At 37.5% G+C, this 25,176-nt stretch overlaps 1 protein-coding gene across 3 annotated transcripts in view; it reads left to right on the top strand.

The window, feature by feature from the left end:
• The window catches only part of LOC118919330 (potassium channel subfamily U member 1-like), a 64,582-nt gene extending 40,310 nt beyond the window's left edge, over positions 1 to 24,272 (top strand). Inside the window, exons 6-8 of one of the 3 annotated variants that reach the window (XR_008998713.1) lie at positions 18,931 to 19,027; positions 23,236 to 23,446; positions 23,822 to 24,272. Coding sequence is in view for 1 of the 3 variants with exons in the window: in XM_057505192.1 (XP_057361175.1) it covers positions 18,931 to 19,027; positions 22,213 to 22,437; positions 23,822 to 24,127 (628 nt within the window). In the remaining 2 variants the exon portion in view is untranslated. Of the gene's footprint in view, positions 1 to 18,930; positions 19,028 to 22,212; positions 22,438 to 23,235; positions 23,447 to 23,821 lie in introns of all 3 variants that reach the window. The other 2 variants (XM_057505192.1, XR_008998714.1) reach the window with 2 other exon arrangements.
• The last annotated feature ends 904 nt before the right edge of the window (positions 24,273 to 25,176 follow it).

Below are 25,176 nucleotides of genomic sequence, written 5' to 3'. Positions count from 1 at the left end.
AGCTGCAGCTGAGAGCAGACCCTTCTCTCGTGTGTACTTCTGACTCCCTTGTCTCTCATCTCTTTTCCTATGTCATCATTCCAGGGACCTTCCATACGAATTTCTGTTTATTTGTCACATTTGCATGAGGGTGCCAGCCGGACACACCATGTCTCTCTTACTCACTGGCAGCCTCGTAATTTCTCTACACTAAATCTCCTAACTGGAAAACCAGAGACGAGATGAAACATGATCATCTAAAGCTCTCTCGAGCTCTATCACTTTCTCCTGTTCCAGCCGCCGTATCTTGAAACATCCTCGTAGTAACTGATTTCTCTTTGGGGTTCTTGGCCTTTTCTGGAGAGAAAGATTCTCCCAATGATAATTGCCAAATCTCTTTCTCTGACAAATTCACATTCAAAAATAATACTTCATGCAGAGTTTACAAATCCTTCTCCTCCTTGTTTTAGCCTTCCTTGTTTTAATAGGGGTATCATAAATGTACTAAAACCATTAAGCCACACATTAAAGTATCTTAACTGTGTGTGTGTATGTTGGATGTGAGGTCAGGAAGAGAGGCACTATTATCCAGAGTGACCTGACATAGTAAAGTCTCATAGTAATGTCTAATCACTACTCCTCACCTCTTTATTATTAATTCCACAATTCAAGCACATAAAATAACTTACTCATTTTTAGAATTTGCATGACTAATGGAGAGGTCAGATGGAATAAGTATAAGTTTCATAATTAGGTTTTGCTGGGAAGTTGTGCAAACCAGTCTCTTTATAATTTGGTCAGCTCCTGATTTTTAATGAGGGCACCAGGAGTGACTGAAGCCTCTGGCAGCGTTCACTTCATGTTTTAATTACCCACAGTAATTCTGACAGTTACACACATGTCATAAATCACATCATAATGAACCATAAAGAAAGTATATTTAATTACTAGAGAGGGAGTTCTCAGATTAAACAGGTAGATGGAATGTGCCGACATGTGAACCGTGTTTGAAAACTGGGCGGCCCGATTCTGTGACACGGAAGAACCAGCCCCTGAAGGTTGCAGTACAGGGAATAAGGAAAGCCAATCCCCGATTCCCAGCTTTCGCTCCAATGGAGAAAGAGCTTGGAAGTCATCACTCCTGCCATTCCAATAGGAAAAAAAACTGAAGAAACTGAGAATTAAAGACTTTTCTTCATCCGTCAGACAACTGAGGATACAGGACAAAAAGCCATCACCTTGAAATCTGGAGAGTCACAGCAGAGATCCGCTTAGGATCTAGGGAAAGAGCCACTGGAACCGTGAACTGGTATGAACACTTAAATGGTCATTTTGATGAATTACTGGAGGTTGAGTGCAGACTAGGTGGAGAGTGAAAACTTCCTGGGTACTCTAGGCTTAGAGGGACCTCCACACTTTTGGGAGTTTCGTGCCTTCAGGAATTCTACCAAATTCTCGCAGTGAAGAGCCCAGAAAATTTCCCTCAGCAACTCTGGCAGTGGGAGAGAAAGATTAACTGCAGTGAATATACCCAGGGGGTTCTCTGTAGCAAAGCCCCCTCTCCAGGGGAGAAGATTCTGCCAGTGCCTCATCTCAGGTGTAAGAATGGCGTTTCTCCCAGTCGAGCCCCCTCTAGCCATCCCTTCTCATCTGAGGGGAGCAGGGTGGAGCTAGATACAGTTATGAAAATCACAGCCCCAAGACATAGGGCCACTGAAAACTGAAATTCAGTCACAAAATCACATTATCTTCCTCTACTCTGTGCGTTATTACTACACCAGCAGGGCTCCAGTGTAACAGTGTGTTACAGATGAAAAAGGGGCAAGGTGCAGACTGTTCAAGAAAGGGTTCTTCCTGAAACATAAAGACAATAAGGAGACAAAAGCAAGGACAGAGGAATCTGAAGCCTTTAGAAACTACAGCTACAGGAAACTTAACCACAGTGCCACTGCTAACCAGATCATTGTAAACCTTATGCTATTACAGATCCACTTACCTTATTGGTTCCTATTGTCTAATACATCATATCCCTTTGAAAAAAAAGAGAATTACAAAGTATGCTAAAAGTCAAGGAAAACAAATGCTATCTGAAGAGAAAAAGCACGTATTAGAACAAGACTCAGATATCTCACCAATTTGGAATTATCAAGACAGGGAATTTAAAATGAGTATGATTAATATGTTAAGGGCTCTAAATGAAAAACATAAGCAATGTGGAAGAACGAATGAGTAATGTAAGCTGAGAGATGCCTACTGGCTGAGAACCTGCCAAAATGAATGACTCCAAATCTCAGATCCAGAAAGCGCAGAGAATTCCAAGTATGATAAATACCAAAACATCTATAACTGCATATCCTGTCCAGCTGCTAAAAAGCAAAGACAAAGAGAAAAGTGTGAAAGAACCCAGAGGGAAAACATGACCCACGTGTGGAGGAACAAGGATAAGAATCACAGTGGTCTTTTTGTCAGACACCATAACAAAGAAGAGCACAGTGAAACACTGGAAGTATTCAAAGAAAAAAAACCCATTGACCTAAAACTTTATATGGAGTGAAATTTTCCTTCAAAAAGGAAGTAAAAGTACAGACTTTCTTGGACAGACAAAAACCTAGGGAATTCATTACCAGAAAGCCTTCCCCTCAAGAAACATCAAAAGAAGTTAAGAAAGTAAAAGTATTTTCAGGAAGAAGGAAAATGATATAGGTCAGGTCAGGTATTCCAATCTACATAAAGAAAAGAAGAGCATTACAGAAGGATTAAATGAAGGTAAAATAAAAATATTTTATTTTTCTTATTCTTAATTGGTTTAAAATAAAGCTACTGAAAATAAGTAAAATTGTATTGGGTGACTGTAGCATATAGCTACGTGACATGAACATCAGCAGTGTCGTAAGAGATTGCAGGGAGGAAGCGGGAATGCTGCCTGAGAAGCTACCAGCATTATGCATGAGGAAGTACAGTGTTATTTGAGGTGGACTGTGATAGTTAAAAGTGTATGCTGCAAATCTGTAGGAAACCCTTAATTTTAAAAAAAGAAGTAAAGTAATACGTTAAGAGAGGAGATCAAATAGAATCATAAAATGCTCAATTAAAACCAGAGAAGGCAGAAAAAAAGGGGTAGGTGAAGAATAAATGCAATAAACAGCAGACGATTAGAAACATGGTAGACAATCCAACTATTTCAATAATCACGTTTACTAAGAATGGTGTAAATAAAACAACTAAGAGACAGACAGTCTCAGACTGGATAAAGAAACAGAACCCAACTATATGCTATCTACAAGAACCCCACTTTAAACTTAAAATTTGGGTAGGTTAAAAATGCAAAGATGAAGAAAGATAAACCACGCCAACACTAATCAACAAGAAAGCTTGAGTAGCTATGTTAATTTCAAAGAAACTTCCAAACATGGATACAAACATTCTATAATGATAAAGCAGTCAATTCTTCAAGAAGATATAATAGTCCTAAACTTATACACACCTAAAGACAGAGCATTAAATCAAAATACATGGAGCAAAAAATCATTAGAACTGAAAGAGGAAAGAGATCCACTCTTCACTGTTGGAGACTTCATGACTCCCTTTTCAGTAATTGATCAGGTTAGCAGAAAATCAGTAAGGATATAGTTGATTGGAACAGCATTATGATCAACTTGAACTAATTGATATTAGTAGAATACTCCAACAACAGAAAAATACACATTCTGAAGTGCACAAAAAGTAGACTTCATTCTGGTCCCTAGAACATTAACCAAGTATGTTCTCAGATTAAACTGGAAATCAGTAACAGAAAGTTGGAATTCCCCACATATGTGGAAATAAGTAACACCTAGGTCAAAGAAGATGTCTACATGGAATTTTTTAATGTTTTGAACTGAATAAAAATGAAAATGCAAAATTAGTGGAATGAAGCAAAAGCAAATCCTAAAGGGAAATTTATGTCATTAAATGCATATATTAGAAAAAAGGAAAGAATTAAAATTATTAATCTAAGCTTCTACTTTAAGAAACTAGAGAAAGAAAAAATTTAAGCTTAAAGCAAGCAGAAGAAAGATAGTAATAAAATTAGAGGATAAATCAAAACAGGAAACAGAAAAATAAAAAAGAAAATTAACAAAACCCAAAGGTAGTTGGGTAGAAAATATCAATGCAATTTATAAACCTCTAGCCACACTAAATGAAAGTGGGATTATTAACTACTAATGCCATGAACATGAACTAGCAAGTGAAATAATGCAAGAAAAGAAAATAAAAGTTAATACAGATTAGAAAGAGAATAATTCAGGAATTCCATGAACTCTAGGCAAAGAATTTGGTAATTTAACTGATACAGCACAGTTCCTTGAAACACACACAGAGACATAGGTAATTTGAATATGCCTATATATATTAAATAAATTGATTCAATGATTAATAGTCTCCCTCCTCCCCCACAAAAACCCAGGTTTTACTGGTGAATTCCACTATACGTTTAAGAATTGATACCAATTTTCCACAGTTTCTTTCATAAAAAAGAAGCAGAATGTATAATTCCTAACTCAAGACCAGCATTACCCTAACCCCATAACCAGATAAAGATATTATAAGAAAGGAAAATAGTAGGTTAATAGCTCACAGAAACACAATGCAAAAATCTGCAACAAGATGGAGGCACTTGAAATGTAACAACATATAAAGAGAATTATGCTCCATGATTATGGAAGGCTGATTCACTGAAATTAAAACTGAAGTCATTGAAATTCAATCAGTGTAATCAACTACTTCAACAAACTACACAAGAAAAGTCAAATGATCATTTCAATCAATGCATAAAAAGCATTTGACAAAGTACAACACTCATGATAAAAAAAATCTAAGCAAACTGAGAAAAGAGAGAAACTTCCTCAACTTGATGAAGAGAATCACAGAAAACCTACAGGTAACATCATACTTAACAGTCAGAAACTGGATATGTCCCAATTAAGTATCAGGAACAAGGCAAGGATATACACTCTTAATCACTCCTATTTATCAACATATTTGATGTCCTAGCAAGTGAAATAATGCATGAAAAAGAAAATAAAAGTTAATACAGATTGGAAAGGAAGGAATACAGCTAACTGTCTTCATAGATGACATGATTGTCTCTAAAAATCCCAGAGATGCTACAAAAATATACCTATAGCTATTAAGTGATTATAGCAAAGCCACAGGATATAAAGTTAGCATACAAAAGTCAGTTGTTTTCCTAAATACCAGCCACAAACAACTGGAATTTGAAATAAAAGAAAATACTATTTGCAGTAGTATATGTATAAGCCTCACAAAATTTGTATGGGTCTGTTTTTAAAACAAGAACAAAGTATTTGGAAGCAATTAAAGATCTAAGTAAATGCATAAATATTCCATATCATAGATTGGAAGACTCAATATTGTTAAGACGTCAGTTCTTCCCAGCTTCATCTGTAGATGCAGCACAACCCCAGTAAAACTTTCAGTGAGCTATCTTGTTGATACTGATAAACTGATTTGAAAGTTTATTTGAAAAGGGAAAGATCTAGAATAGCCAACATAATACTGAAGAACTCCCCGACTGCAGAACTTACCAGAAAGCTACATTAATCAAGACATCATAGTATTGGTGAAAGAATAGACACATCAAACAATGGGACACATAACAAAGCTCAGAAATAGGACTACAGCAATATAGTCAACATCATGATGTTTGACAAAGCAAAGGAAATTCAATGGAAAACTGACAAGTCTTTTGAACAAGTGGTAATGGAACCACTGTATGTCTGTATGCAAAGAACAAAAAATATAGATGTGGATGTGTCACCTTTAACAAAAACTGGCTCTAAGTGGATTATATAGCTAAACATAAAATGCAAGTTATAAAATTTCTAGAAGAAAATATAGGAGAATGTCTAGGTGAACTTAGGCTTGTGGATGAGTTTTTAGGTCAAACACCAAAAGTACAATCCAGAAAAGAAACCATTGTAAGATCATTAAATTGAAATTGATTAAAACCAAAGGCTGCTGGCTGCTCTTTGAAAGATACTGTTAAGAAAATGAAAAGATAAGCAGATTGGGAGCAAATATTTGCAAAACATCTATCTGATAAAGGACTTGTATCCAAAATAAAGAAAGCTTGAAACTCAATAAGAAAATCCAATTAAAAAATGGGCAAAATAACTGAAAGGACACCTCAACAAAGAAGATAAATGGAAAATATGAAAAAATGCTCAAATCAGTGTGTGTGGGGCACGGGGAGGGCTGTACAACACAGAGAAGACAAGTAGTGATTTTACAGCATCTTACTATGCTGATGGACAGTGACTGTGAAGGGGTATGTGGGGGGGACTTGGTGAAGGGGGGAGCCTAATAAACAATGTTCTTCAAAAAAAAAATGTCAATAGTCTTTATGATACTCTGCATAGGCTCCACATTATGTGTATTTTATAGAATTTGGGAATAAAAGAAAAACTAAATTTGTGTTATTTCTGTACCCCGTGTAGCCAGATTTGGTGTGCACATATTGTGTGAGGAAATAAATGTTGAAGTGATAGAAATGTGAAAAAAAAACCAAAGTAATAAATACGCAAAGCTTATCACTTCAAAAAAAATGCTCAAGTCACTTATCATTGCAGAATTCCAAATTAAAATGAGACCCTACTACCTACCCATTCATTTGGCTGGAACTCAACAAAACAGACAATTATCCAGTTGTTCCTAAGGATGCACAGTAGTAGGAACTCTCATTCATTGTCGGTGGGAATACAAAATGGCAGTCACGTTGGAAGACAGTTTTTGGTGATTTCTTACAAAACTAAACACAGTCTTACCACACAATCCAGTAATTGTACTCCTAGGATTTTACTCAACTTCTTTGAAAACTTAGGTCCACACAAGAACCTGCATGTGAATGTTATAAGTTTATTCATAAACACCAAAGACTGCAAGCAGCAAAGATATCCTTTAATACATCAATGGGTAACTGCTATATTCAAAAAATGGAATTTTGTTTAGCCAGTTTTAAAAAAGGAGCTCAAGAAGCCACAAAAAGACATGGATGAATCTTAAATGTTTCTTACTAAGAGAAAGAAGTATGTCTGAACAGGCTGCATACTGTGTGATTCAAATTTTATATGAAATTCTGGAAAAGGTAAAACTGTAGTGATAGTAAAAACAAAAGCCATTACCTACCCAGCAAATCTCAGGCTAAATGGTTTGCCTGTAAACAAAATGGTATTTGTGTATGTTTTGAAACATAGCATGATGTCCCATTTGTTCTGCAGTGAATTTATTATATTGCAGAAATGGATTTCTTTCAGAGAATTGTCCAATACTTTGGCCTTAGTAAATGTGGTTATCAGTGTTTAAATGGGAGAAACAGGCAATATTTGTTGGTTTCAAGCCTTCTCAGAGGATGGTATTCATGTGTGGTTATTTGCCCTTCAGAATTTGGTTTTCAGCTTGATCTGCCTTGATATGGTCTCCCTGGAAAGGATAAACACCAACCAAGCAGGCATATAAATACAACTTGACAATAAAACGACACGTGAACCTCAGTGGTGAGGCAGCCGTGGCCAGTGCATCCCTCCTTATCCACAGAGCAACAAATTATTTAGCTTCCCCAAATTCCTCATCTAAGAATGAGGTAATTACAGGGTTGTTGTAAGATTAGCGATAATAAATATTAAGTACCTAGCATAGTGTATTTTTAGAAGTGCCCACTCAGTGCATGGTACATACCTGTTATAAAACATTATAATATGAAATTTAGCTGAAGAACCTGAAATTAGAGCACAATGAGTTCAGAGGTTCTTAAGCTCCTCACAGCTGCTGCATCTGTGTGTGCAGATCAGAGCCCCCTCTCCAACCTGTTGCTGAATGAGTTTGAGCCCAAGAGCAAGAGAAATCTTTCCAGGGAGAAGAGTAGTTGGGTTATGTTGATGGCAGCTCTCCCTTTCATTTCCTAGGCTGAAGGGAGTTTTTTTCAGAGAACATTTCTTCAAAAATTGTGTTTATTAAAGCCATTTACTAAATCACAGTCATATTCACCCTGCTCTCCTGATCGTTTTTTTCCCTGGAAGCTGGGGACTTTAGAGACTCTCTTGGTTTGTGCTCATATGTATCCAGTGGTATTCTTCATGTGGATTTTATTACCTTACATTTCACCTGTTAGTTCCTGGTTTGGGTGCGGGGGCACACATCTCACTAGAATCACCATGTACCTACAAATAGATAGGAATTTGCTTAAAATCATAGGTGAAAGCTGTAAGGAAGTTGAGTTTTATCTTTGAGTTTGAACTTCTTAGTAATAGGAGAGATGGTCTGGACTTACTAATAGCTCTCTCTTTTTTTTTTCCTGGATAATTATTTTTTATTGAAGGGTAGTTGACACACAGTATTACATTAGTTTCAGGTGTACAACACAGTGATTCAACATTTATATACATGATAATTCTAGGTACCAGCTATCACCATACCAAGTTGTTACAATATTTTGACTATATTCCTTATGCTATACATTACATCCCGGTTACTTATTTATTTTACAATTGGAAGTGTGTTTATATATATATGTATGTATGTGTATATATATACACATACATACATACATATATATTTTGTTTGTTTGTTTGTTTTGTTTTTTTGTGAGGGCATCTCTCATATTTATTGATCAAATGGTTGTTAACAACAATAAATTTCTGTATAGGGGGGTCAATACTCAATGCACAATCATTAATCCACCCCAAGCCTAATTTTTGTCAGTCTCCAATCTTCTGAGGCATAACAAACAAGTTCTTACATGGAGAACAAATTCTTACATAATGAATAAGTTACATGGTGAACAGTACAAGGGCAGTCATCACAGAAACTTTTGGTTTTGCTCATGCATTATGAACTATAAACAGTTCAAATACGAATATTCATTTGATTTTTATACTTGATTTATATGTGGATACCACATTTCTCTCTTTATTATTATTATTTTTAATAAAATGCTGAAGTGGTAGGTAGATACAAGAAAAAGGTAGAAAACATAGTTTAATGTTGTAAGAGTAGCTCTCTTAAACGAATAACACGTGGCAACACAACTGGACAAGTTCAGAGATACAGTCAATGGCACTCATCAGTCATTCCGTCTCCAATTAGTAAGTCTACAAATACTTATTGGGAATTCATTGGATGTCCCCTGTCATTTCAGGGTTGAAGACCACTACACTAGGTGCTAGATCACACACATGATCTCTGTTCTCATGGAACTCAGTTCAACATGTAGTTGTTCTTTGTAAGCCCTAGGATATTTCAATAGCCCCTCATCTTTATAAATCTCAATGTTATATGAGATACTCATTGCAATATATTTCTAACCTCAGTGAGTCAGCACTCTTGGAATGAATCATTACAGATAGATTTGTCTAAAACTTAATTATCTAAGTATCATTAGTGTTAACATAATTTTAGATGGAAATAATCCTGGAAACATAGGTGCTTTCCAGATTCTTTATGGAAGAATGTATTGACTACAAATGAACTTCTAGATTGTTCAATTATCATTATGAATGTCAGTAATTATATGTGTTATAGTACACAGTACAGCTATAGTTCATTAAATGGGAGGAAAATTTTGACCCTACAGGAAAATAAATAGAATACTGTACTTTGTTCCTTCTTATTGCTACTTTTTAAAAATGAAAACTGTATTGAGATGTAATTCATATTCCCATAACATTCACCCTTACTCGGTTGTTTTAGACTAGTCACAGAGTTGTACAGCTATCGTGCATGTCTAAGTTCAGAACAGTTTCATCAGTCCCAAAGGAAACTTCATAGCCATTAGCAGTCAGTTCCCATTCACCCTCCTCACACACCCCTGGCAATCACTAACCTACTTTCTGTCTTTAAGGATTTTCCTATTATGGACATTTCATGAAAATTTGAGTGACACAATGTATGGCCTTTTATATCTGGCTTCTATTACTTAGCATAACATTTTCAAGGTTTATCCCTTTCATAAGCATGTCAATTATTCATTCCTTTTTAGGACTGGATTATATTCCATTGTATCAGCCACTCCATTGTGTTTATCCACTCATTAGTTGATAAACATTTGGACTATTTCTTTCTTGGTAATTGTATATAGTGCTGCAGTGCACATTTGTGTATAGGTTTTTGTATGGACACATTTTCAATTCTCTTGCTTACATACCTAGGAGGAGATTGTTAGGTTGTATGATAAATTTATGCATAGATTTTAAGGAATCATCAAATTATTCTTCATATTGGATGCACCAGTTTGCAGTTACACTAGCAGTGTATAAAGATTGTAATTTCTCTACATCCTGTCTAACACTTGTTACTCTTTTTGATTATAGCCATCCTAGTGGATGTCAAATGATATCTAACTGTGGTTTTTATTTGAATTTTCCTGATGGCTACTGATGTTGAGAATCTTTTCATGTACTTATCGGTCATTTGTAAGTTTTCCTTGGAGACATATTTATTCAATCCTTTTTACTAATTTTTTAATCATATTGTCTTTTTGTTGTTGAATTAAAAGAATTATTTATAAGTTCCTGATAAAATCTTTTACCAGATACATTATTTGCAAATATTTTCTCACATTTCATGAGTTGTCTTTTCACTTTCTTCATGAAAGCCCTTGAGCCACAAAGATTTTTATTTTTATGATATCTAAATTGTCTGTTCTCTTTTATTGCCATGCTCTTTGGTGTTATATCTAAGAAATATTGCCTAATCCAAGGTTTTAAAGATTTGCACCTGTTCTTTTCTAAGAAGTTATACTTTTATCTCATATTTAAGTCTCTGATCCAGTTTGAGTTCATTTTATATAAGGTATAATTCTCCCTCCTTCCCTTCCTCCCTTCTTTTCTCTAATTGCTCTGACTACAACCACCAGTACCATGTTGAATAGAAACAGAGTTGATAACTTTTGTCTTGTGCCTAATTTTTTTTTTTCTGTATTCATGATACTCTTTGTCTTTGGCCTTGAATAGTTTGACTACAGTGTATCTAGGCATAAATCTCTAATTATTCTGCTTGGAGTATGTTGAGCTTTCAGAACATGTAGATTAAGGTTTTCATCAAATTTGGGGTGTTTTTGGCCATTATCTAGTCAAATATTCTTTCTACCCCTTTCTCTCTATTTGTTTTCTGGGATGTAAGTTGGTACCTTTGATCTAGTTTCCTGAAGCTCTGTTCATATTTCTTTTTATTTTTTTGCCATTTTTTCTTTAGATCAGATAATCTCCATTGATCTATATTCAAGTTTGTTGATTCCTCTTGCCAGCACAAATTTCTCATTGAGACCCTCTAGTAAAAAAATCTATGCAAACTTTACTTTAAAATGATGTCAGGTTATGTTCTAGATGAGGGATCAGAAGGTTAGCCTGAAGGCCAAATCCAGCCCACCAGTTGTTTTAAATGGTTTGCTGTGGCAAAGCAGTATGTTTAATTTGCAGTGACAGTCTAGCTATGCTAAAAGAGTGCAATATGCATCAACATTATGAGATTAGGCACCTATCATAAATAACATTCCTAATTCACAGGAAAACACTGGTTTTAAAAATTAGAAAATTTAAGAAGACTATTTCATCACAGCAGAATTTGAAACTAAAGTTTGTTTATAAGTGGCTCATTTACTAGCCAGGCAGCAGAAGACATTTATTAATGGTGAGTCAGTTAAATTGTTTTTAATTGTAGCAGCCAACAAATGTGTCCAGAAAAAATAGAATTGTTTAATACTATCAACTTTTCAGCAAAACAGTTGTTTAAGGAGTTGACATTGGGAGCAATATTAATAGTCAATTAAAATATAAGGCAAATGAGTTTGAGTGGTTTCCCTTAGCTCCTTATGAGTTGATAAATGTTACTGATAATGTTTGTAGTTGTTTATTAAAGGAGCCAATGCACAGTTTGAAGTAATTGAAAAAATTAGCCTCTGAGAATAGTTTTCTTGCACAACTACCTATGAAAAAATATTTTTAAAAGTTGAGAAAACACTACTCCAGTACAGTCTGAAGTGGAATCTGCTAAGATGTATTATAATTGTTAGTGTTAAAAATACATGCGGAGCAGATAAAATTCCTAGTTAGACAAATTGACAAAATTGTTGAAATGGAAGGTGTGTAAATATTATGGCTATTCATTGTATTATTCATCATCAGGTATTTTGTGGAAAATATTTGAATTTATCTTGAGTTATTCAACCAGTAGTGTCAGTGGTGAACCTCGTTTGCTCTTACAGACTTCGCCATTGTTAGTTCTGTGAATTTTAGTCAGAAATAGAAGCTAAATGCTCTGACTTGCTGTACCACAAGCAATTCAACAGTGTGGCAATGATAAGATTTAATGTGATTATTTTGAGCTCTTGATCAAGACTTAAATTCTTCTGAATGACTATTATTGAACACTAAATAGTTTTCAAAATACAGCATTCGCTGCAGGTTTGATAATTTTTCTTAATGAAATTAACCTAAATTGAAAGACAAAACAGTGCTCATATGTGAAATTTATTCTATGATACAGTCATCACAGTGAGAATTATCATTCTTTGAATCACAGTAATATCAGGCTGCCTTATGCACTTCCCATCAGGACAAAAGTTAAAACAAGAAGTGAGATCACTATTTCCACACAAACATGCAGTGGATATATTTTCTGATCTCAGTTCCAGCAGGGATCTTTTTTTTTTTTTGGACCTTGATACAAGTGCAGAGGAAATTTCTATATTTTTAAGTTTATTTAATTGTGTGATTGAGGACTTACCCCCTAACCTTCCATTGTAAGTGATTACTCTGCCATATAATGACATGTTAAATGGCAGATATTGAGAGAAGAGTCTAACAATTCTGTAAATGCCTTCTAAGTGATGGATATACTCAATTAGATTCATATGCTCATGGAGCATTATCAGTACTTGGTAGTACCTATCTATGTGAAAATACATTTTCAAAGATAATATATGTCAAATTTTATTAGGGGTCAGCACTAACATATGAACATTTGCAATGATTTTGATGATAGAGAAGACTATCATCAAATTTGAATTCGAGTTAAGGAAAATCCCTTTAAAAATTCCTTTCTTTTCATTAATAGATCTGTAATATAAAAAATTATACTTATATTTTGAATATCACCAATGACATATTGTGAACATTTATTTCTGTCTTATTATAGAACTATCTGTATAATGTCAGTTTTGCCTCTTGGTCTGCAAAGCTTAATATAATTGCTGTCTGGCCCTTCAAAGAAAAAAATTTCTTGATCCTGTTTTAGATGGTTAAGTTGATCAGTATGACATCAGATGCCTATAAATAATAGCTAAAGACTGATTTTAGGATAATTCTCCCAAGGCATTAATTCTTATCTCAAACTATTATGAAAAGTTTTGAATTTAGATGAAAAGGGAAGTGAAGAGTTTGGAAAAGTAGGGGTATAAATAAAGAGTGCCCACTTAAAAAGCAATTGACTCTTCAACTATATAATCTGTTTCCTGCTGAAACCCCCTCCCCCCAAAAAGAGATCATAGAAGATAAAGGAATCACAAAGTGGAATAAAATAGCCATTAAAACACCTTATCTTTGGTTTAGCCCTAGCATTTTCAGTGAAAGAAGATGGGTTCCTGTCAGATGGTCAAATGGAAAAATTCAGGAGATTTCAGAGCACGTAGCTTCTTTGTTTTTTCACAGTGTTGAGAGCTCAGACGTAACTTGGAGATTTTGATATGGAAGAGACAAAGATGATAGAAAAAGCATTTTCATTCTTGCAAAATAGTCAAAACACTATTCACCAGGAAGGCAGATTTATATTAAGTATCTGTATAATTCTATGCAGATGCCAATTTATTCTAATCTACAAAAGCCAGAGCTTCTTAGCTGAAAAATCACAAAGCACCAATGCAGTCCATCCGTTTTGTCTACACGGGCGGAGAGGAGGGATGTGTGTGGGCTTCTGCCTGGTGGGTGACAGGTGGTGGACCATGGGGTGATCTTGCCCCTGCTGTAAGACGTAACAACAAAGATCCACGTCAAAACTCACTCAACCACATGCACAATGGCTCCATGGTGCAGGAGACATTTGAGTTAGACGTCAGAAAGAAATTTTTGCCAAAAGTGTGTGTGTGTGTTTGTGCAAACATTTGTATGTTTGGTGCTGATTTTTAAATTATAGGAAAGTTCCTGGAAAGTTTGTAGAATCACTAGGCAAATACTAGAAAGGCAATAAATGCCTTCAAAAACTTCCTTCTGGACGTTAAGCAGTAGGGGTAAGAGGTGGGGCATCAGATGGTTTTGTTGGTGTGAGAGGCCTCAGCTTCAAGAAATTCAGATATGAATGTCACTGATAGGATCATACACAGCACAAGTCAAGACTTGAGGCACGGAAGAAACTTAATTTCAGATTAGAGGGGAACAGAACAGGATGATCATTCTGCTTCTTACCCTCTTTTGTTCTCATTCATCCTTAACTTAAAGAGCTAAAACACAGGGAACATCTAAGTAAGAGTGTCCATGACCTTCCAGTGACTCCTCTTCCATCTCCCACTAAAAATCCTCCTCCCTCTCATCCCTAATAACAGCCAGACTTTAATCACTAATTCATGTTAAAGAACCCTAGCCACAACCTTTTTCCTCCCACCAGAGACCCCTAATTCCAACTTTTCACCTTTCCTCAAGGCATGCCGCTTCTAAAACTAGCCTTCCTGTAGCGCGAAGAGCAGAAGGAGGGCCCTGTCATGAGCAATCCCAAGTGGCCCCCACCTCCATTACGTCCGTTGCTCCTCGACAGGTCACTGGTGCTAAGGAAAATGCTCTAACAGTCAGGATGCCTTTATTCAACAGGCTAACCTCCAGCGATGGCTTCCAGATGTGAGCAAATTCTAAGAGTCTCTGGCCCTCAATACATCATTGGTCTTCCCAATGTTTCCAAAAACCTGTAACCACTAGCACACCAGCAAATATCTCCATTTCAACATTCAGCAGTAGGAATTTCAGAGAAACTAAGGAATGTGGATAAGAAGACTTCACAAATAAGTTCATCTTAAAAATTATCCAGTAGTATTCCTGTGCCCTGGAATTTATTTATTTCTTCTGCACAGCTTGTACCTTCCTATTTGATACACGTCTTTTTCTCTCTCACGTACACACATGCACACACACACAGGCACACAATCACACATGCACACTCATAGCAGTAGCATATTGATGGATGCTGTTTCTTCCCAGTCCTAATTTCTTTTGGGGGCTACTACTGCTAGTGATTGCCCAGACCAACCCTCTCACCCCACTGCATAAGGAAGACATTTTTGTCATGCTAATCTCTGACCCAGGTTCAATCCCATAGAACCTTAGAAAGTACATGAATACAGTCAAACATGAGCTAGTTTTGAGATACTTCAAATTCCTACTTCCCACTGCCATATCCCGCCAAAAACGTAAAAATCTTTTGCTGAAATTTGCATTTGTTTCAGTAATATGTTTTACGATCGAAATATCAGAGTAACTGGCTTACCTGTTCAGTTCCTAGTCCATCGAACTGTATCCCAAATTCTGTGGAAGGAAAATATTTTTCATTTAGGTTCACCTCTATGTTAACTATGTCATTGGATATTTAGAAAATGTGTGGTTTGGGGTAGAGGACCTGATAATACAAGCTCATGCTGAAAAGACTGGCTGAGGAAATTGTTTCCATGGTATGTGAGGCTTGCCCCAAGCTCGGAGCTTCTCTTTCCAGCCTTTATTAAAGGTACCTGCCACTCAGGGTCACACCTCATTTTTCCTCACATTGTAGGAAATCCCAAATGCAATATCCATAAAATATAAAGGGCTTTAAATAGGGGTCTGTCTGGGGAATGAGTGAGGAAGAGAGAAATTGTCTTTTTTCTTTTTCTCCTTGATCTTCTGTCTGGTAACAGTTTAAGTTTGAGATACCTGCATGCATGTTTTCACAGCAAATGCCCTGCAGAAAGCTGACAGTTTGTACTCCTCAGAAATAAAGCACAGCTTAGCAGAGAGATGCTCACATGAGAGCTCAGATGTGGGTTTATCTAACAGGAACACCATCCTATTCTCGCCTTCACCTTGGCTGGGGCCACCGCAACCTTGTGGCTCACTTCCAAGCAGGAGGGTGGGGAAAATGTCTTTGTGGAGATTGTCGGTTGTAAACACTGAGAACAGAGGACATGGATGTGGTAGATGGCATCTGTAAAGCACCATTTAAAGGCAAATGGAACACTATTCACAGCTGATTTGGTTTATATTAGAACATGGTTTACATTCTCCTATGTGGACTAGGAGGAAAGGAGGTTCTATGAACGAGGAACATAGTTCTCCAGATCTCAAACCTGATAAGAATTAAAACCAAGACTCCGATCTCAGGTGTGTCCCCTAATGAACCCCTTGAACAAGCTTGGCGTAAGGCCAACACCACGGTCCTGTCTAGTACCATTCAGAGAGCGTGAATGGCTCTTAGAAATCTGGGTTGGGGCTCATGACTTATGGATAATTAAGCTATCAAAGGCATGTTAATTTGAATGAATGAAGGAATCCATTTCAGTGCACGTGACCTTGAGGCTGACATTACAACATCTTCTGGCTAGGTAAGTGATTGGAATCCAATAAGTTTACAGGTCTTAAATGTAGAGGAACGTAAAGGATTGCACCTTGGCCTTGACTAGTTTCATTAGCAATTAGCTGTCTAGTTTTCCAGACCCTTCTCCAGTGCACCATACTCCCAGAACAGTTCTCTGCTGGGTCCTCTCCATCCCATTACTCTAGGTGTAACCCTTCAAGCGAAGTTTAAGTAAGTTCCTTTGAAAAATTTTGACTTAAGAGAGCAGTTTACACACTGATCTTATTAAAGAGAGAAAGTTGCTTGATACTATGGTGGAATCTTTAGCCCAGGTGTTAAATAACAAGCTATATTAGTGCACAGGGAGACCCCCTAACCTTACAGCACCGAGAACAATAGGTTGTATTTCTCCCAGGATGTAGAGTAAACCCTCCCAGGAGAGTGCTGTCGTAGCTACTGATAACCAGGGCTTAACCTGTGGTGTGACCTGGCATAGTATTCCCAAAAGGTATTTCAAAGGATAGTAACAGGTCAATAAGTAAGCAAATAAGTAAATAGTAAAAATTTGCATGGTCAAATAAGTGTATGTAACACTGGATTATACAGACTTTCAAAGGATTTATTTTGCAAGATTTGGAGAACCTTTCATATGCTGAAGTACAGTATGAATCTCAAAGACAGAACATTTTTTTCAAACTTTGACTACAGAAAATATTTCTTAGAACCTCTCTCGTTACTAATATTCCATGGAACCTGTTCTTCCAAAAAAGTATTTTTGTTAAGATAGGGTGGGCTTTTGCTGTGGTTATAACCAAGAAATTAGAGTCGTTTACCATAACAAAGGTATATTTCTTGCTCAGGTTACATGTCCAACACAAGTCAAGGAGGTGAGGGCACTCTGCTCCACATGGGCGCTCGTGTACTCAGGGTGGTCATCTCTGCAGCTGGTTAGGCAAGAGCCTGAAGAATCATATGGGAGTTTTTCATGATGTCAGCTGCCACTTCTCATATTTCATTGGCCATAACTAGTCAATGTGGCCCCACCTAACTGCCCAGTTGCTAAGAAGGAAAGGATAATTTGATGTCATGAGCATCAATACTCATCTTCAGCATTATATTCAAACTCCTGGTTTATAATCTGCTGGCTGTTTAACTTCTCTCCATAAAATAAAGAATGGTCTTTACTGTCTTTGGCAGAGACAGAAATGTTCACCAGATATTTCAACTGCTTCCTCTGTTCCTCAGCCCCCTTAAGGTTAACAGGAGCCATGTGACTTGTTCTGGCCAATGAAATGTAAGCAGAAATGATGTGTGTCATTTTGGGCCAGGAAAGTTAAAAGCCCGGCTTGGTTCTCCAGTCTTCTTGTCTTCCCTTGCCTTAGTGACTGAGGGTGATGCATGTGGCTGCATGGTCGTAAGATGGTGGAGTCTCTGTCCCCCTCAGGTTCTGAGTGGTTGTGTGGAGCGGAGACATCTGTTCACTCAAGTATAATAGATAATATGGGTGAGAAAGAACCTGTGCTGTGTTAAGCCCTTGGGACTTTGAGGTTGTTTCTGCAGCCTAAGCTAAATTCTTCTGACTTAAATAGGTCCTTTCAACCCTAAACTTTCTGTGATTCCAGAAAGGTTTCCCCTCTTCTTTAACAAGCAAATATGCATTTCTCAGGATGTGGTGGGCTTTTCAAAAGATCTCCTAACCCTTTCAGTGATGTACTATATTACGTGATAGTCATTGTGCATAACTGCATTGTGGGGAGATCATGTGGAAGGTTTTGCCAAGACTCAGACTAAGATTAGAGCAAAGTTTTGTCAAGTGACAGAAGCTGTAACGAATGTAAAATGCATTAAATAAACAAGGATGTTTCAACAGGAACCCACAAGGAAAGATGTGGAAGGAGAGGGGAGGTGAACAGGCTAAGGAGGTGCCACTGATGACTCAGTCTCACAGCCTTTTAAATTCTGTATGCAGATTCCCAAAATGCGTCTCATAAATTCTTCCAAACAAGAGTAACAACATGATAGTAGCAAAGTTAAAAGCAGAAATAACTACCTTCAGGGCATGTCTAATCTAAAGTCAAAGAGAGACTGGTGTGTCTGTAAAACATACACCCCCATGTACGTGCGCACACATACAATCCTTCTGGCTTTGCCTCAGAGAGCACGTTGTCAGCTGTGATGTAGTCTGGACCTTTCAGGTCTTGGTATCCTTCAGACATGCCTCTGTATTTTGAGGTCTCACAGACCCAGTGTCATTCTCCAAAGTGTGATTCTTCACTTTGGGCTCAAGGCCCTGATGCGTTTGACGTCTTGGCTTTGTCGCGCCAGAGCCCCAAATGGTCTCAGGCTAACTCTCCATTCTCCCTGTTTTAGGACTTTTCTGTATGAAACGGAAGACAATTCTGACCAGCTTGACAGCAGTGGCGTGTGTCACTGGTGCAAAGCAACCCCTTTGGACAGGCTGATTCTGGTAAGTGATCTTGCCCCAAATCGCAAATAAAATAAAGCTTCTCTTAGGGCAAATGATGCCCTTCTGCCAGTTACAAGCACCTGTCATTTTTCTTTGTAAACTGTGACTTTTGAAGGAAAAGCAGCCATACCAATGGTATGAAAGGTAACAGATGTGGCATTTGAGAAAGATATGTAGGTAATACGGTGGATCGGAAACAGTTGGATGAGATTCTTCAACTACTTCTCCCCTCCTTGACCAGTTTAGCTGAGTCAGTTATTCAGAATAATGTTCTCCTGAAACGATGCTGTTTTCTTATTAAATCTAATTAATTTAAATGTACCAGGGAAATTACCATTTATAAGAACTCAAGTCTTTTTTTTTTCCAAGTAAAGCAACATTTTCCTAATTATTGGCTTTAAAGTTCAGATTTTCTATAGTAGTTTTTCTTAAAACTGACCATCTTTATGCCTAACACATTAGCAAGAATGTTTCACCTAGATGCTTGCCCCACCTCCTACATGGGCAAATCCTTACAGATGTTAGATATTAGATATAGATATTAGAATCCTGGCCCTGTCTCTGTTCTCAAAAGGAGACAAACTAACTCAGCTCCCTAAACTGCCAGCAGCTAAGATGTAAAAATTCAGGTTCTGACATCTTTCTGGATTCCTGTCTATTCTCATATTTTCTCCAGAGCTGGAAACTCAAGTATAACCTCAATGGTTTACCTTGCAAGAAGTAGTTGGTAAATTTACCTAATAAAAGTGATTGTTCACATGTTTATGAACCCTATGTAATTTGTTCAACTATGGGTAATTGATGATTATTTTTTTCCTTGCTTTCCAAAAGTAGATTAGTTCACTTTTTTTCTATCAAACACACATACTCCCAATCCTTGTGGCTCGGTGCCATTGTCCTGACATAATATGTTCCAATTTTTGTAAAAGCATGATCAATCATTTGATCAGAAGCACAGAATTGTCAGAGCTGTCACATCAAGTAGAAGACTGTTTGGGTTGCTAAAACTCACCATCTTAGCAAATATGTCTTATTCTAAGCTAGGCAAAATAAACACCTGTTGAAAAGGAAGCTAAACATGTTTTCAGTGGGAGGGAAATCTTTAGAAAGGTTGGGAAGTTGGATGCAGATAGAAGCTTCCAAGAGACCAAGAAATGGAAATAGCAGACATTATACCCTATTTATTAAGCGTGCAGACAGGTTGCTATGATAGATACCTCCCTTATGGCCCTTGATGCGGAATATAGTTCAGAACACCAGTTGGATCTTTTGATAAGTTTAGAAGGGCCTCTGATTTAAGAAATTCTAAAGGTTTTGAAATGTGTGACCCTAGAGGAGAAATGTCCAGATTGCAGAATTCAGGAGGCTTTGAACTGGGTTTAGTTGACAGAAGAGTCAAGTGGAAGTGGTTAATTTAAGTTACTTTGAACAAATAGTGCATTCTCCCCTTTCCCCCAAAGCCACTACTCTTCTCAGTTGGAGACAGTTTTGTCCCACAGTTTCTTGGAGAAATTGCCTCTTAAGCTGTGCCCATTAATGCATTCTGCCATGTATCTTGTTTCTAGTTGTTTAGTTCTACAGAAAAGAGCAAATGTTGGACTTCAGGTATGTTACATTAAATACCAGTAGAAGCTTCATTGTACAAGTTAAAACTAATCAGATTAGCTAGAGACAATTATTTAATAGATTTGGTTAAGATTCATAGCACTCTCCAGGAACGCTCTCCAGACAAGTTGCTTTGATTCTCCTCACAGGGCAATTCCCTTTGGAGAGTATTTCCTAGTATATGCTAATTGGACAAACTCTTATTGTTGAGATGTTAAGTGTTACTTATTTATCCTGTTGAATTTCATCAACCCCTGTTTCATAGAAATTTGTCATTTCACTCAGCTAAGGATTGGAATAAAGGAGAATGATATATATCCATTCTGAGTGTTCCTGTGCTCATAAATAGAACATACTCATACATGAACTGCTTTTAAATGCATTTAATTTGTTCTCTGCCAGCCTCCAAGAGTCCTTCTCTGAAAGTCTAGGAATTCAGTAAGATTCAGATTGGATTAATAGTTAGAGAATGGCACTTACAAGCACTATACTTTCAGTATGTTACCTAATTTCCACAACAGAATTAACACGTTTATTTTTAAACCATTTAAACTTAAAGAAATTGAGGGTCTGTGAGGTTAACTAATTGTTCACAATTATAATGACAAAGCCAGAATACAAAATCAGGTCTTCGACTCCAGGCCGTCTGCTCCTTCTGCTCCATCGCAGGGCCACGAGGGACGACACGGACTCCTTCCTTGCAAGAAACTGGACAAAGGCCAAAAATAAGTTTCCTACAGGAATGTCATTCCTGTTTCAAAACTTGCATTTATGATTTTTAGATGTCTCTCTGAATGTGGGGGAAACTTCACCAAAATATTGTTGAATGTATTATTTTGTTCTAAACTGAGAAATATAGAAGAGATGTTAAATAATTTATGATACTGATAATAGTAATGAGACAATGCCTATAAAATGTAATACTTTGGGATCAAATGGAATTCTTATGACCTTCTCATTTCATTTTGTGCACATAGTGAGTTTCCTCCACTCTGGGAAGAGTCCATTGAACCACATGAAATTGCCAATATTCAACTACTTTTGACCCATAAGAAGGCAATTTCATTTAGTTCCAACTGATATATATTTTCTTACATATGAAAACCCACTGAAAACTGCAACATGTTGTAAGACTTGATGTAATTTTCAGGGCTCACGAAAAGATGTAAGTTCAGCAACGGAATTTGGATTATGTTAGTTTTTCTTTGGACCTTGCTATAGTGCACACAAGTCTAAGAACACAATGAAAATAAGAGAGATTTTCACCATTTGCTTCATTGATTTCACACCTTGAGGAATGAGGCTGATCTCAGGTTTAATTGATTCACTACAGGCTAATTCCAGGCTAATAGAGAACTAAAAAAAGTGAGCTAAGGAAGTCCACAGAAAGATAAAAACTATGATTATCCTACTGTGGATAAGTTCCATTTCTTATGAGCAGTTTGCAAACATCCTGTTGTCCTTACGGAAGTGCTCCTATGGACACACCTAGAAGACGTGGGATGAGGGGAAGGAGCCCTCTTTAAAGGTCCCTCAACTTAGTTCTCAGACTGACCTAACTCTGGCATGCTTATGCTTAGAAACGAACTGATAAGACAAAATACAGATTTCGAAACCATGTGGTAGCATGTGTCTTCAGAGATGCCCACTCAATGCTGATGGAGTTTCAGAGTTTTGTAATGCCCTTGAGAACTAGCAACTATACCCGGCAGGAGCTGAAGGACATTGTGTTCATTGGCTCTCTAGATTACCTAAAGAGAGAATGGCTCTTTCTCCAGAATTTTCCCCAGATATACATTCTGCCTGTAAGTATCACATAAGGGATAGTGAATATTTATAATGATAATAGTTATAGCACTAATAAGAATAGTAATAATAATAATAGCTTGCAGTTACGTCAGAAATCAGTATCTGACACCAGGAACTGTTCTAAGCATTTTACATATATTAACTCATTTAACCTTAAAAATAACTCTATGGGGTAAATTTTTAACATGGTGAATGTTAGGCATGGAAAGAGTAAGTAACCTGTCCAAGTTCACACAGCAGGTAAGTAGCAGAACTAGGATTTAAATCCAGACATCGTGACTCTTGATTTTATGCCCAGGAGTCACTATGTTCTATGTTTTATGTTTATAACCATGTTTTATGGTCTTTATATAAATCAGAGTTTCTCTGCGTTTCTGAATCTGATTCTGGCTTAATGGCTAAACCTAAGCTGATACTAGCCAGCCTTTGTGCTCTAATTTTCTCATCTTTTCCGGAGACACATCTTTTATGGAGCACATAATGCCACACAATCCTTGACAGATGTAAGAAAAGGAAGAATTGGATTTACATTTCTGAGAAATAGATCCATTATGCATATGTGGCATTGTGGTGGTAACTGTATTTGCTCTGTACCTTCATAGGTCTGAATCCCTTTTATGCCACCATTTCCCTGGATTAAAAAAGAAAAACAACAACAGTATGTGCAGCATGAAATGCACCAAAGCTTTTGATTTTTCATGAAATAATGCTGGCAAATATGTAAGGAATATTTTTCACAAGTCAAAAATGGTTCCCGCAAGGAGCAAATGTCATTTGTTTGTTTTGTTTTAAAGCCACCACAAAGTTCCCCGCACTTCTGCCTTACTTAGTCCAAAGAGAGTAAGAAAAGAAAATGATCAGAGGTCTTCAGATCCACCTCGTGTTAGGAATCACCATCATTTCAGGCCTAAGCTACCTGAAAGCAGACCAGACATGCCCCCGTTTCTTCACCAGGGGAAAGAAGCAGCCACCGCTTTGCCAGCTGATCGGAAGAGTACCATCAGGGTGAGCCAGGAGCAAAAGGGCGAGGAGGCGGAGTTGGGCGTTAGATCGGTCACCCCTCCTTCCCCGAACTCCTCACCACTGTTCCCTCTTCTCCCGCTTGAATCATCTAAACGGGTTCAGCACCGCCCCCTCTCCTCTCATCCTTACTCGCTCTCAGGAAAGAGTCTGTGAAATGTAGTCACACTAAGATGTTAACGCTTGGTAAGGCTTAATTGTGTCAGATACCAGGTAACGAAGACTTACAACCAAGTCAGTGGAGGCTGATGACACTTTGGCTCAAAAACGACATCAGCCACAAAGTGCCACCACCAGGAGCCGTGATATAAAATCCTTCTGCCTGACAAGTCCCTCCTCTGCCCAGTTTTCTCTCACTAGGGGTCTACACTCTTTCCTGAGGACCTCCATGCAGTCAGCCTAGAGGAGTGTTCCATGTATGCTGTCTTATCCTCGCCGTCCATGTCACCAAGCAGCCAGACTTTGGTGGACACAGAGGCCATCATGGCCACCCTCAACGTCGGATCACTGCGGATCGGCTACTCTGCCCAGAAAGAGCCAGGTGAGACCACCCCCCTGACAGGAAGGGGTCATGGGGAATGGCATAGGAGAGAGAGTGAACTCCTCTCTGAAGAACTTCAGTCACTGGGAGTAGGAGAGGTTGGGCCGGGGCCAGTTGGCCTCTAAGGTCCCTTCCAACTCTCAAGAATTTCATAATAGAAGTTTCAGACGGCTCAGTCCTGGGGAATCCTAAGTCAAATGAAAAACGATACCCGTTTTCTAAATGGAATGCCTGTAACACTGTTTTCCTATTTTAAGGAAAATCGTGAAATTGTGAGTGCTGTTACTGTTGTTATTAATCAGAAATCAATGAACATAGTAACTGGCATATTATTATAGTTAATAATGGGTATTATTGACCATAAGTCTCATTGGATCTTGTAGATGTTGGTTTCATGGTTGAGAGAATGAAGTATAATCTCCTTTACTCTTCAAGATGCTGTCAATATATGAGTTTTAGGAGATTGTCTCTAAGGTCCCTTCCAACTTCTATAGATGAAAAATGTCATACTTCAGCTTCAGATTGGAAAGAGGTCATGCAAAGTGGGAATCTCTTCAGGGTGGGAATCATGTATTTCCCGCCTCTGAATTCCTGCCACTGCCTGGTTCAATTATGTCACTTGGATGCTTAAAACAATCCTGTTGAATTGAAGGAAATGAGCCAGTGAGCTGGACTCTTGAGAAGTTACCACACATTTCACTGTACCCAGACTGTGCTTGAGGTAAGTTCCCACTCCACAATTGTGGTTTACCTTCCCCTCAAATGGGAAAAGGCTTGTATATTAGTCTGTTCCTAAAAATTGACTATAGCCATTCAAGCTAACATGAAAGTGCTATTCCTGAAGAGCTGTCTGTATCTAAAACAGATTTTCCATTTAAGAAATGAAAGTAGCCCTGATTGGAGTCCCCTGGATCCAGCCATTTCCCTTGGGAAATGGCACTTTGATATTCATGAAGTGCTTGCTGTTAGTTCTGCTTTACAAATATCCTGAAACCAAACCCAAAGTACTATGAAAATCCAGACCTAGGAGGTGTGAGCCGTATTTCTGCTGAACAAATCTGAAGATCCATCAAAATGCTGTTGTGTTCTGCACATAAATCCTTAGTTCACCGAGTAGGGTCATGCAGATTTACAGAAAGTTTGTATGTGTGTGCAAGGAGTGTATGGTATGTGT

This window comes from Manis pentadactyla, chromosome 7, assembly GCF_030020395.1.
Source record: "Manis pentadactyla isolate mManPen7 chromosome 7, mManPen7.hap1, whole genome shotgun sequence".
Lineage (NCBI taxonomy): Eukaryota > Metazoa > Chordata > Mammalia > Pholidota > Manidae > Manis > Manis pentadactyla.
Note: the sequence above shows the minus strand (reverse complement) of the source record. Positions and strands in the feature narration are given on the sequence as shown.